We start from the raw sequence: 14,859 nt of genomic DNA, 5'->3' as shown, positions 1-14,859 counted from the left end.
TACCGGTTCCGGTTTCAAAAATATCGGAACTGGACCGGTAACCTTTTAAACGGTTAACCGGAACCGGTTAACCGGTTCTACCGGTTCCGGTTCCGATTCAGGTTTTACCGGTCCGGTACCGGTTTTAACCGGTTTAACCGAACCGGTTGACGGGTTTAATGGATTGTGTCTGCAAAATATGGAATTTTCGGATGGATGTGAATTTTTTAGTTTGAGTGCAGAGGAAACATTGAATTTTTTACTCATTCTTTCTGGACAAAACGTGATGATGAGGAAAAAGGGAAACTAAATCATCTTTTTTTGGTCTCGAATTAAACAAAAAGAACTTGGGCGAGTTCCTCAAGTTTCGAACCCTACCAGCCAATTTTTCATTGACAATAGGAGAATAAAAAATAATGAGGAAAAGAAAAGGGAAGAAAGAAGTTAAAGAAAAGAACAAAAATAAAGGTTCTATCTATTAAATTCACGTTGTCATTTATTTGTTGCAATTTTATTGTGTACATTCTAACAGCACACTTTATATCTTCTCCCTTACTATTTATAAGTAAATCCACTAGTTAATTAAGAAAGAAAAGAAAAAAACTTGAACAGCCACGGTTCCTTAATTCAGCACGTACTAATAAAATTAAGATAGTTAGTTCACATACACTGACAGTTTATGATTTTTTTATATTATTAGTTTAATTTAACCTAGTTTAACTTATACATGTCAATTTATAAATTCATGCTCGAGTAAAATGAGTAAAGAAACAGAGGTAACCGGCTTAGCAGACGCACGCCTGAGTTGTGATGCTTCTGGTCTCTGACACTTGTCATTGTTATTGTACTTATTTGTCTAGGGAACATCACTTCTACACTAAAGGTCACCATTAACCTTATCAATCTCGATTACCGTACCTCACTACCCAAGGCTATTTCTAATAATTCATCTCTTGTCAGTCATGCGCCTATCTCACTAATCTCACTGTAGCCCTGTTAAACAAAAATTAACAAGGAAAAGTAGAAGCATTTGATTCCTCTCTTACTTTTAACCAATTTTAGCATAGAGTTATCTTCAAGTTTTTAGCATCCATAATATAATAGGAGTACTTACTAGCTTTTCTGTCTATTCCTCTGTATATTTGTCTGCCCTGTTGTTTCACTAAAGGAAAATGTGAGCTTTTTGTCTCCCTTGTGTTTGGCCTGTATTAAAATGTTCAAATTGTAAACTTGGAAAATAATTTGCAAGAACCATGAGAAGGAATTTGGTCATATTTTTTCTCATTGTCTGTCTTCTACTTCTTGAATTTTCTTCAGCCTCAGCAAACCCTGCAGCAAGTTAGTACATTGCTAAACTCAATCCCCTGTTTTCTCCATTGAAATCTTTGTTTTGTTTAATAAAGTTTCAGTTTTTTTCATTTATTTGCAGAGATCGTTGGTGGGATTGTTGCTAATGTTGCTTCTGCGCTATTTAAGTGGGCATGGTCACTAAAATCGACGACAAAAACAGGTATATTTCGTGTATATCCCATGTTTTTTTTTTCCAGTTGTTAGTGAATTGTCCCTGTTGAGTGTCTGTTGAAATGATGGTGTTTGTTTGATTAATCAGCTGTTTCGAGCCGCTCAATGATTAAGTTTGAGAGTGGATACATTGTTGAAACTGTGTTTGATGGAAGCAAGTTGGGAATTGAACCTTATTCAGTGGAAGTTTCTTCAACTGGAGAGGTTCTGATTTTGGACTCTGAGAATAGTAATATTTACAGGCTTTCAACACCATTGTCTCGATGTAAGTTGTTAATTCTTTCCTTAGACAATTTCATTTGGTTCTGCATTCTGTAATTCTTCTTGTTTCTCGTCCCAAATTATGAATTAGTTGCAGTTACCGTGAGCTATGAAATCACTATCTTGTTTGTTCATTATGGGTGTGTTGACACATTCAAGGACAATCCTGAAAGCAGTGGCAGAGCTAGAATTAGCAATAAGGGGATTCAAAAATAAAAAGTAAACATATGAAGAAACATTTGCTATATATATATATATATAAAATTGACCCTGTATATACCGTGTAAATTTTCGGCGCACCTTCCTAGCTCTGCCACTGCCTGAGAGCTAATGTTCCTTTCTTTCTCTTTGTCGTTTTCAAAATATTCTCTTATTCTAATTGTTTCATTAACAAGCTTTCTGCGAATCCGAATTTATTACAATGGCCTTTTATGTTTGGAGTTCATATTTGCTTTAGTTAATTTGAATCTAGAAGCATTCCGTCTTTTTCTAGATTTGTTAGTTTCTGCCTTTTTGTTTTGGGACCAAGTTCCTTGAGTGGTAGGCTAACTTCTCTGCTTTATTCTTTGCTGAAGAGGGTGGCAACCATTTCTATGGGGTCCTCTATCTTTTTCTTATCCAATCCAAAATAAAGACTGTCTCTTGTGGGAAAAGAATGAACTCATGCCTCTGCACTGTTCATTATTCCCTTAAATATTATTACTACAAAAAACTTTGATTCATGCTAGGTGGTCCTACTATGGGAGTAAAAATAGTTCTTCAAATATTTTTTGCACTATAGCTTATTTAGTACACAAGAAAGAGATAATCACACTCTAAATACTTGAATAGTTAGGCAGTTTTCACTCTAAGATGTTGAACACTTGCTCAGCTTTCATGATCTTAATTACTTTCAGATAAAATACCCTTTCTTTCCCGTTGTTCCCTTTCTTTTACCGTGGTAAGTTGCTTCCTCTTCTTTCGTGATCAACTTCCTTCACTTTACTAGCTAATTGCTCATTTGATCCTTTTTCTTAATCAAGATGAGCTCACTCTTATTTTATGCACAAAGTAGATACAGAGTATGCTTTTTCGCTCACTTATAGTTCAGCTCGTGTTACTTCTTTTCTTGCTTCGAGGGAATGCATGTCTTTTAGATGCAGATATATGCTTCTATATAGTCATGTTCCACTTCACACAAATTTTTGACATGGCGATTATACGATGATTTAACTGTAGATAGCCGTCCAAAATTGGTTGCTGGATCTCCTGAAGGGTACTCTGGGCATGTGGATGGAAGGCTACGAGAAGCAAGGATGGATCATCCTAAAGGACTTGCCATGGATGATCAAGGAAATATATATGTTGCAGATACCATGAATATGGCAATCAGAAAAATCAGTGACGCTGGTAAATCTTTGGATGTCTGCTTCACCTTTGTCTTGATTGATGCATAAACTCTTTCTGCTATGACATCTAACCCATACCAGCATTTGGCTGGTTCATCAAATTTACATGCATGTGATCTTGGTTCAATAAGAAAATTAATGTTTAGAAATTCATTTGAGCACCATGCATGACTCCAGCATATTTTATATATATTATTATGAGCTTTTTATATTTTTGGCCCGTCAACTGAAATTATTTATCTGCGCTAACCAAAAAATACAAAACATATACACTGATAATGCATATTTTGTGTATATTTATACTTAATATACAAAAGTATACACTAGCTGGCTATTATTCTTTTGAGCGGTCCAAAAATGTTTTTATCCCTATTATTTATTATGTATATATGCAGGAGTTGTGACTATTGCTGGAGGGAAGTCGGCCCGGGGTGGAGGTCATCTTGATGGGCCAAGTGAAGATGCAAAATTTTCCGACGACTTTGATGTGGTTTTCGTAGGAAGCAGCTGCTCACTATTAGTTATAGACAGAGGAAACCAGGCAATTAGAGAGATTCAGCTCAATGATGATGACTGTTCTTCACACCAGTATGACGACAACAATCTCCAACTTGGTAAACCCAGCCCCTCTAATTCTTGCTAGTTACCAATTAATTACCACTGATTACAAAGAAAGTCAGACGAAAGTATATTTTTATCTCTGCAGGTGTCGCACTGCTTTGTGCTGCTGCATTTTTCGGTTACATGCTGGCCTTGTTACAACGTAGAATTGGAGCCCTTTTTTCATCAAACAGTGTAAGCAATTATGACCTTGAGAATTACATTTTTGGACCGCTCAAAAGAATATAGCCAGCAAATGTATAGGTTTTGTATATTAAATATAAATATACATATAATATAATATTGTCTACACAAAATATATGTATAATATACATAACCGGTATGTAGGTATTGAATATTTTGGCTAGCGCCCGTAATTAATTTCGGTGGACGGCCAAAGATGAAAAAAAAAACATCTATGTCCACACCAAGCTCTACTCATGGGGACTAATATAATGGAGCAATTAGTGCAGAATATCGTGCAATTTTTTTATGCATTTCCATCTGATTGGCAGAACGATCAGCGGGCTCCTGTCAGGGGCATGCAACATGCACCATATCAGAGAAATATGAAGTCGGTGAGGCAACCCTTAATTCCGACAGAAGATGAATATGAGAAACAGGACGAAAACCTGTTTCTATCGCTGGGAAGGCTTGTTATGAACACAGGTTCAACTGTGGTGGAAATATTTGGAGGAATGTTCTCAGGTTTTAGAAAGAACCCTAATTACCCCCATCATGTCCAGCAGCATTACCATAATTACCCTCACAAACAATCAAGTGCATGGCCAATGCAAGAAAGCTTTGTGATTCGAGATGAAGATGAGGCCCCACCCTTAGATACCAGAGACCCTACTCCCCGAAAAAACTATCCAATCATGAACAAAGACCCGGAGAAAGCACGACATATGAGACAAAGTCAATCGCATTATGTGCATAGCAATTTTCAGCAACATCAACAACAGTATCTGCCACAAGTATATCAGCATCACGACAAGCACCAGTCAACAAGTCCTCAGACATACTACGAGCAAAGCTGCGAAACAAACGAGATTGTGTTTGGAGCAGTTCAAGAACAGGATGGGCGACGTGAAACAATGGTGATAAAGGCCGTTGATTATGGGGATCCTGCTTATAATAATCACAACGTTCGATCCAGGTACAACTACAGCATGGGTTACTCGTATGGATATTGAATAAAATTACATAATGCTAATGGAAATAGCTAGACCATTAAGGAAAACATCAACTTGGACTCTGTTTGGATTTCTCTTGTTGTATCTTTCACAGCGAAATGGATATGATAATAGGAAGTAGCACAAAGAAAGTGAAAAAAATTGTCTGTTTAATTTGTCAAGCTCTTAGAATGAATCTTTTTGTCATGTTTCTCCTTGGAAAATTTCTTCTAGTGGTAAAATTTACTTAGATGGGGTGCGTTGTACATGTTGGAGAATAACTCAAAATTGTAATCAAAGTTATGTAGGAATAGGTTTTTCAGTTTCTAGTTAAAGTAGATTTTGCACTATTACAAACAGAGGTGTTTCTACCTGTTATTTACTTCACATTAAATGGGACAACTTCTACATTTGGAAGCTTGACTTAATCGTTTCAAAAGTAATAGGATGCGTAAAAATGTAACACTATTCGCAAATAAGGTCAATGGTTTAGTATATTTTGAGCTTCTATTTGGATTAATATTTGCAAAAGGTAGAGGGGTCTAGGCCGAAACTTCTATACTGATATTCTGAAATAATTCACTTTGCGAGAAAAGATGGTATACTTTCAATTTTCTCTGGAACTAAATTTGCTTAACAATTCTATGTTCTAATCTAAAAAACCAGAACAGAGTAAGGCATAATAGACTTTATTTAGGTGTACAATTCGAAAATTGCATACTATAAAGTAAAAATCAAACCTAAAATGCTTTTCAATATTTCTTATTTAACTTGGATCTTAAAGGATGCCGAATTATCGGACCATCCAAATGACGTTGGTCGCTAATGGTTTGACCATTCGTTGTTGGAAAACCACTGGCCTCACTAGTCCGAGAGAACACACTTTTTTGGGCAATCTACAAAAGGAAATTTTCTTTCAGAGCTCAAATCCTATGAAAGTCTTGTTATAAACGCACTAGTAATGTTGAAACTTAAAGGGAAAAGGGTTAAATATACCCTTGAACTTTGCAAAAATGTCTAGATATATCCCCCGGTTTAAAGTTTGGCTCACTTATACCCCTACCTTCTAACTTTTGGCACAAATATATCCTCTTAAATGCCGTGCTGGCCTTCCAAATTTTTTTTTTTTTAATTGTCACATGGCATTATATTATTTTATACCAACTGGTCTTTTAACCCCACCCCTACCATACCTGACCCATCTGCTAAATCCATTTAACCCAAATACCTAAGCCCTATTTTCATAACTCCACCATTACTAAACCTCCTCTATCCACCATAGGTAAAGCTTCAGGACGGAGATGTTGCTGTCATTTTCGACTGAGGATTGAAAAATGAGGGCATTACGGGGAGTGGTTATGATGGTGACCCTTAGGCCGCCGTGGGCAACGAAAAGTCCAGCAATATGTACCAATGGAATTATATGACTCGTCATGGCGTAAGGAAGGAACACCGCACGCCATGGCTGATCAAAAAGCTAATCAAATAGCCTTAAGTATATCTGTAACACAATGGCTGGGTAGTACTGCTAGCTATGGTAGGTTTAATTTGATTCTTATTTGAGAGTCCGTAGTAGTGGTAATTTACCCCGTTTGGATGGTGGTTTTCCGTGGTTCATTAATGTATGATTTTGTATGAAATCATGTTTGTTTTCATATAACTATGAAAAGTCCTAATTTTTGTAATCACGGATTTGATGATTTTTCCGTGATATCATATTTCATTTTCCTATTATACCCCGCCCTCCACCAGCCACCCCACCCTACCACGCACCCCTACCCTACCACTCACCCCCACCCCTGCTCCACCATTCACCCCACCACTGCCTCACCCTCCACCATCCACCCCACCCTACCACTCACCCCCACCCCAGCAACGCTACTCACCCCTAAGGGTGGCGAAGGGGACGGGACTGGGACGGTAGGGGACTTTCTGGGGGAACGGGACGGGACGGGGACTTCTTAAAGGGGGACTTTGGGGGGATGGGCTTATAGGGGATTTTTTGGGGGCTAGTCCCGTCCCACTCCAAGGGGGGTCGGGCCTAGGGGGACGGGGTGGCTTTTTTTAATTTATTTAAATATTTAATTTTAAAGTACTAAATAGACACAAATTTATAAAACTTCAAACTTAACATTTAAATTGATAAAATTACAAATTCAAACATACAAACTGCTAATACATTGCAAATTTAAAATTCAAAACATAGAAACGAAACGTAAACACATTTCAAAGCATAAAACTTCAAAACATACAAATTAAATGGTTAACACTTAACATTGATGCAGATAAACTTCAAAGTTTATCTTTTATTTTGTGGTACTTCTTCATGTGTTTGTTTAACGGTCCGGTACCCCCATGCGGGTATTTGGCGGGATTAAGCGCATAACGATACAATTTTTCACACTTGTTACAACGCACATTTTCTTCGTCTACCTGCTCATAAAAATTTCATACCCAAGAAATTCTTATTTGAGGAGGAGGTGAAGGAGGAGGATTTTCCATGAAAGTTTGAACTTTGAAGTAGAATAGTTGAGTTTTAAAATTGAGGTAGAGAGATAATTGTGTGAAGAATGAAGTACAATGGAGGGATATTTATAGTTGAGTTTTTATAATTTTAAAAATAAAGGGGTCTTACCAAAAAGACTTATAAATTCAAAGGGGTTGGAAAATAAAAAATAAAAATAAAGGGGTCTTACCAAAAAGACTTATAAATTTAAAGGGGTTGGAAAATAAAAAATAAAGACAGGGAAATAAGATAATTATCAGATTGAGCATGAGAAAGATAAGTGAAGAAAACAGTGAGAGAGTACAAAAGATGTTACAGAAAAAAGAGAGTGAGAACTGAGATGTGTTGATGGGATCTTGAAAGATCAATTCAATAATAGGAGGTGTACGTAGAGTTGTAGACACGTGGGGTCTTGCTATTTAGTACAGTTACATGACTCGTTGAACAATGTTTTTAGAGAAGTGTTTTATAGTTGAGTTTTTATAATTTTAAAACGGTTATTTTTTACAATGATTATTTTTTTGAACTTATAACGGTTAGTTTTTTAACTTATTAGTTAATATTAAATTTTCAACTCTTTATAAAAAATTAAAGACTTGGATTTATTTTTAGGTATTTATAAAAGGAGAAAATAATTTCAAGTAAGAACTATTTAGTTTTTATAACTTTAAAGTCTTTAAATGTATTTAACAACGGCTATTTTTTGAACTTCTAAGGGCTATTATTTTTAATTTATTACATAATATTAAATATACTTTCAAGTCTTTATAATCTTTATAAAGAATTGCATTCTTTTTTGTAGTTATGTAAAGAAAAACAATTTCAAGTAAGAACTTTATATTTATTTATTCAAAATAGATCTTTTAAATTTCATAAAACTTGAATCAAAGTCTCAAATACAAGAAGAACACCTAATCTACATAGCCACCTTCTAGGAAGGGTTCTGTTTCAATTAGGCCTCTAAGTTATAATAAGATCACCTAATCTACACAGCCACCTTCTAGGAAGGGTCATGTTTTAACTAGGCATCTAAGTAGTTAACTATGAATTATCACACTAAAACTAGTACGGATCTATGTACATTTTTTCTAATTGTCGTATCGCTTCCGTTGCATCCAATTGTGGAATTGGTATATCTCCTTGACGGTCTATAAGTTCCATGCCATCATCGCTATTAGTGTTAATTATCTATTCATATTCTTCTTCTTCTTGACGGGTTAATTTTGGTAGCCCACAATTCCTTCTTTCTGCGTTGATCCAATCCCTGAATAAGACAGAAATCTCTAAGCTATCTTGTGCTAATGAATGACTGTGGTCTCCGAGTTGAAATCTTGCCGCGTTAAAAGCTGCCTCCGAAGCTACAAATGATGAGTGAATAGTTAGGATATCTCGAGCCATTTTTTAGAGTAATGGAAATGCCTTGTCACACTCCCTCCACCATCCTAACATATCTTCATTGTCATCGTCGTCCACAACGATGCTTTCCAAACTCTGATTAAGATAAGATTCAAAATCACTTTCATTTTGAGTATTAGCAATACCAAGCCATGCAGCATCCATTGATCTATCCAATTTTCTATTGTCAAATTTAGCCTTATTTTTTTGTGAAGGACGTTGATTTCCACTTCTACTTTCCACAGATTTATAATTATTATACATTATTTTAGCTTTTAATTCTGTGCTACGTTTACACTCTTCAACATTTGGATGTTCGTTAGGAGGAATATCTAACTGCAACTAAATTTTGTCAACAAGCCCCTAAGCATTTTAAAGGCGGGTCAAGTATACAAGCAATCAAATAAATATCGGGAATAGGAAAAAAATACTTTTAAATTTGGAATCATTTCATCAACGGCTTCCTCATGTTTGTTTGATTCTCTATATTCCGCAAATAGTTTTGTAAGTCTACAAATATAAAATAACATTTGTGCAATTGTAGGATAGTATTGACCGGAAAATGCTTTTGTTGCAATATAAATTTTTTCTAAAAAAATAGATAGTTCTTCAATTTCATTCCAATCACTATCTTGTATTTGTTCATGAGGATGATAATGTGTGCATTAAAAACATATTGAAAGGGTTTTTGATATTGGTGAGCAACAAGTAGCATTTCATATAAAGAATTCCACCTAGTACAAACTTCTTTTGGATTTTTTCTAACAGGCAAATTTTGCTCAACACAATATTTTTTAAACAAATTAATTCTACTTTGCCTATGAGCGCTAAAAATATATTGACAAGCATATCGTGTTTTTTGTAGAGAACCCTCAAATAAATCAAGACCATCTTTAACAACTAAATTAAAAACATGACATGCACATCGGACATGAAAAATATTAAGGTTAATTGGACAAATTCTTATAGCCATAAGTTCAACACTCTTAGTCATGGAAGAAGCATTATCAAATGTAACAGTTAATGCTTTGTCAACAAGACCATATAATTGCAAAATGTCTAAAATATTTGTAGAAATATAAGAACCTGTTTTTTTCTCATCAATGTACTTATAACCAAGTATACGCTTTTGCATATTCCAATTATGATCAATCCAATGTGCCGTAATACATAAATAATCATTGCCATTAACACTGCGACCTATATCAAAAGTGACAGACACTCTAGTATCTAAGTGATGGAAAACACAATGCATATATTGACTATTGACACCCAATTTTGTCCCGTTTTTCCTCCACTTAATTTCTTTACGCTTCCTAGTCATTAATAAAGTATTTTTACCTGCTATTATGATTATTACTATTTTACTACTACTATTAAATTGGTAATACTATTATCATCTCTCTTGTTAATAATAAAACAATAGTATTACTATTAGTGTAGTTACATTAATTATCGTTATCACTATATGTTAGTATTATACTTTTGGTATTATTACTACTAAAATTGTCATTATGCTAATTAATACCATTATAATTGACTTTACTATCACTTCATTAATATTTTATATGATATCTTTAGCTTATAATATTTATATTCGGTTATATAGTGAAATAGTGTGTATGATAATTATGATATCTATATGATGAGGAAACCCAAAGATAAGGGAGGAAGGGGGTACATTTCAGCCAATTTTAGCCTCAAACATTCAGCCCATTTGACAATTAAATTGGCCCAAATGAATCCTAAACTAGCCCAAAACGAAAGCCCTCTTAAACACCTTTTTTTGTTCTCTTCAGCCAAGCCAAACTTAGAAACAAAGTAGGGTTTCAAACCCTTTTCTCTAACCAGCGGCCGCCCCCACCTCTTTCCCCTTATGAACAAAAATTAATCTTCTCACTCCTAAATAAGAGTTTGTAGCCCCATTTTGGTGAAAGCTTTTAAAAAATTCCTCTCTCATCTCTGTCACACGATTTGGTCAAGCACAAGAAGCCAAATAACTTTTGGATTTCGATTTTGTTTGTGGCAGAAGTTTTCTTTTCAAGCGACTCTGTTGGAGCCAAAATTCCAACCCGTGATCCTCTTTGTGGTGTTCAAATTTCAAATCCGAAAACCCTAATGTTTTCCTATAAATACTCCTCTTAATACCCAAGCCGAAAAGGAAGTTTTTTTTTTTTTTTGAAAAAAAAAAATCTCAGCTCTTGTCTATCTACTTTAGTTTATTTACAAGTTTTAATTCTCATTTTATTGGTGGAGTAATAGTGAATCTAAGACCTCAAAGCCCCAGTTCATTGAACCGTGGAAAGATAAATCTGACCCAGCTCCGTTCAGTTTTTTTTTTATTGTTAAAATACTGCGTTTTAGAAATCATGCTTTAGGATGTTTGTATTATGGAATATTTCTTATGTTTGCTGGTTTGTTTCTGGTGTAAATTTTGAATAGCATGCCATAAAATATATATGTTGCATCAGTGGCGGAGCCAGGATTTATATTAAGGGGTGTCAAAAAATATAGATATGTCACAACCCAGCTTCGAACACAGGACCTTAGGAGATTTTTGCAACCCCTTAACCACTGAACTAAACCTTTAACTTGTGTCAAGGAGTGTCAACACTGGTATATATACTTATAAACCAAAATTTCACCTATCTATACAATGTAATTTTCCGGCGAAGGGGTGTCGCTTGACACCCCTCAGGCAAGGGTAGCTCCGCCCTTGGTTGCATTCCTCAGTTTTTTTGTAAAAGTTTGATTGTGAAAGTTGGTCTCTTTCTTAAAAAAAAAAAAAAAAAACATGTCTCAGATCATGTAGTTGTATGTGTTTGTGAGGCTTTGTGATGGAAACGTGTATTAGAAATCATGCTTATCAATTTATTTAGCTATTACGCACATTTAAATGAAAATAATTAAGAAATGCAAACATGTTGTGTTTGTTCGGATATGGAAACATTTTAAAACGGGGATGGTCAGATCTATATTCTTAAGTCCCTTTTTAGTTATTATTCATGTGTTTTGACATGTGGGCTTTTCTTCTAATCTTTGTTTAGTGTAGTATGTTAGAATTAATACATGTTTAAATCTTACTTCTTATTTAGCAAAGATGCATGATGTTTGAGTTTTACACTCCATATGTTCCAGTTCTACAGAAACCACATTCTTTAGGATCTTCATTTTATTTGAATTATTTGTTTAATATCTTTAGGATACTATAGTTAGTTAATCATATTGAAGGATACCATAGTTACTTATCATATTAAAATTGTTTATGGAAAGAAGGTTGGTGGAATCTCATGTGCCAAAAATGAAAACATCACACCACTTGGTCAAAAATATACGTTCAGTTTGATAATTTCGAACTTTGAGTCATACGGCGTGTTTGGGCAAAGAGTTTTGCTTGGTTTCTGCCTTTATAAGTTTATACCTATATCTTGCATTGAAATCCTTATTTTCCTTCTTGTCTTTGTTTATATGTACACATTTGGAGCAACATGGAGTCTTGATACAAGACTCTCCATACCAACATAGAGTCATCTCATCTTCTTTAACCTCATACGACGACAAGAAAACAAGCCAATTAGCTTGGGGATGCCCATGACGTCTTTCTTCGTCTTCGTTTTATCATTTGTTCCACCTAACACTTTATTTATGAATGTTGATGTGTGTGTTTTGGGGTTTATTTCAAGTTTGGGTTCGTGGTTAGGAGCGAAGTTTTATTTAATCATTTAGAGTTTTCCATTATTTTACAATACAAAAAAAAGTACTTTTTATCACATAAAGGAGGACCTTTTATTTTTAGATTTAAGAAATTTGTTTTAGTCCATTTAGAAGTTTTTCTTAATCAACGGCTTTCGAAAATACTCGATCTATTTACCTTTAAAACTAGCATCATTCTATGGCAAATAAAAATGAATAAGATTGTTTTCCCTTAATTTAACTTCTTGGTCCACTTTATTCCGTTGGTTTAGAACTGTTAACGTTTTGCCTTTAGGAAGCTACTTTACCACTTGTAAATTTTTTGGTTTCTAACTAAGTACTTAATTATGTTTTCAAACTATTAATAAGATCTCAGATTAAATTTAAGTCCAGTCGGTTAACCGTTTTAATACGAATCTTAAAGGGTGCTTCACACCTTCCCTTTAGATTAATTGAACCCTTACTTAAAATCTTAAGTTTAGTAGACTTTAAACGGAGTTAATATTAAGTAATTAATAGGTGTCCTCATCCACCTCTAAATTAATTAGGTGATGACTCCTTAAATTAGTTAATTAATTCAGGAATCACCAATATGTTGTACTCTAATTTAACCTGGTTAAAATGGGTATAACATTGACAATCACTTTGAAATTTAAAAACGTCGGCTCTAACGGTGGATCTAGGAATGCCTTGAAAAGTAGGGTTATACGTAGCTCTAATATAATGCACAAAATTGGGGTTAGAAGGAAAACTATAAGGCAAGCCACAAACCACAACCATTTTAGCTAGTTCTTCACTATCTCTATCTTTATTATAAGCAATTTGAGTGACAGCGGGGTTAGAAGGATTTAAAGTTTGTTGGACCATATTAGATCCCCCAACGGATCCACCGGGAGCGACACTACTAGCGCCGGTCGGTGTGTTTTTATGTCCGGCTACTAATCGAGCATCTAAGTATGGTTTTCCAACACATGCTCTCAAGTGTCTATCTAAACCACCCGCCCCTCCACCGCTTCCGTGTTTTTTAACTCCTTTACATTTGTGACAAATAGCCTGAGTTTTAGTATCATCTAAAGTCATGAATTTCCATACGGGACTAGTTCTAGGACGTTGCGCCTTAGTCATACCCCGAGTAGGAGGTTTAGGGGGAAAAACAGCTCCAGACTGAGATGTAGTCCAAGTTGGAGCTTCGGTAACGGGACTAGTAGGTGTCTCATTTAAATCTAATTCCTCTCCTTCTTCTACTTCTAAATTTTCAAATTCATCAAAATCTAAATTACCATAAGCTCTATCTAAGGCTTTATTTTGTAATTCTAAATCTTCTGGAATAGGAGAAAAACCGGGGAGAGAAAAAAAATCAGTTTCATCAACATGAGTGAAATCCTCCGTACTGTTTCTAAAATGAATTTTAGATTTACTAGAAGAACCAGATTTACCCTTACTACTACAGCTAAAAGGGTTAGGGATATCGACAGTTTTACCTAGGACTGAGATCTTAATTTTTTTAGACATATTATCAAGGCATAATAAAATAAAATATGAAAAAGCGACACTACTAGCGCCGGTTGGTGTGTTTTTAAGTCCGGATACTAATCGAGCATCTAAGTATGGTTTTCCAACACATGCTCTCAAGTGTCTATCTAAACCACCCGCCCCTCCACCGCTTCCGTGTTTTTTAACTCCTTTACATTTGTGACAAATAGCCTGAGTTTTAGTATCATCTAAAGTCATGAATTTCCATACGGGACTAGTTCTAGGACGTTGCGCCTTAGTCATACCCCGAGTAGGAGGTTTAGGGGGAAAAACAGCTCCAGACTGAGATGTAGTCCAAGTTGGAGCTTCGGTAACGGGACTAGTAGGTGTCTCATTTAAATCTAATTCCTCTCCTTCTTCTACTTCTAAATTTTCAAATTCATCAAAATCTAAATTACCATAAGCTCTATCTAAGGCTTTATTTTGTAATTCTAAATCTTCTGGAATAGGAGGAAAACCAGGGGGAGAAAAAAAAAATCAGTTTCATCAACATGAGTGAAATCCTCCGTACTATTTCTAAATTGAATTTTAGATTTACTAGAAGAACCAAATTTACCCTTACTACTACAGCTAAAAGGGTTAGGGATATCGACAGTTTTACCTAGGAATGAGATCTTAATTTTTTTAGACATATTATCAAGGCATAATAAAATAAAATATGAAAATTAATTGAAAAAAAGACGCAAATAAAATACAAGAATTAAATAAATTAAAGGATGGAACGAGTGTACCTAGGGGCGGATCTATTAAGGGTCGTGGGAGTGCCACGCCACCCGCAAATATTTAAAGTGGCACCCTTAGAACAAAA

At 35.0% G+C, this 14,859-nt stretch overlaps 1 protein-coding gene across 1 annotated transcript; it reads left to right on the top strand.

Moving 5' to 3' along the window:
* The first annotated feature begins 816 nt into the window (after positions 1–816).
* Positions 817–5,281, top strand: LOC132621644 (uncharacterized). The gene is made up of 7 exons (XM_060335981.1): positions 817–1,317; positions 1,409–1,489; positions 1,589–1,765; positions 2,980–3,150; positions 3,545–3,763; positions 3,856–3,944; positions 4,265–5,281. The coding sequence occupies exons 1-7, from the start codon at positions 1,233–1,235 to the stop codon at positions 4,943–4,945; spliced, it is 1,503 nt and encodes a 500-aa protein (XP_060191964.1). The 5' UTR covers positions 817–1,232; the 3' UTR covers positions 4,946–5,281.
* The last annotated feature ends 9,578 nt before the right edge of the window (positions 5,282–14,859 follow it).

The sequence above is a fragment of the Lycium barbarum genome, chromosome 12 (genome assembly GCF_019175385.1).
Source record: "Lycium barbarum isolate Lr01 chromosome 12, ASM1917538v2, whole genome shotgun sequence".
Classification (NCBI taxonomy): Eukaryota; Viridiplantae; Streptophyta; class Magnoliopsida; order Solanales; family Solanaceae; genus Lycium; species Lycium barbarum.
Note: the sequence above shows the minus strand (reverse complement) of the source record. Positions and strands in the feature narration are given on the sequence as shown.

What these genes read in the sequence shown, in the direction of transcription:
- LOC132621644 (XM_060335981.1), top strand. Translation starts at nt 1,233, where the DNA reads ATGAGAAGGAATTTGGTCATATTTTTTCTCATTGTCTGTCTTCTACTT. An exon ending in CTCAGCAAACCCTGCAGCAA is followed by an intron (nt 1,318 to 1,408) that starts GTTAGTACATTG and finishes ATTTATTTGCAG; the next exon opens with AGATCGTTGGTGGGATTGTT. An exon ending in CAGAAAAATCAGTGACGCTG is followed by an intron (nt 3,151 to 3,544) that starts GTAAATCTTTGG and finishes GTATATATGCAG; the next exon opens with GAGTTGTGACTATTGCTGGA.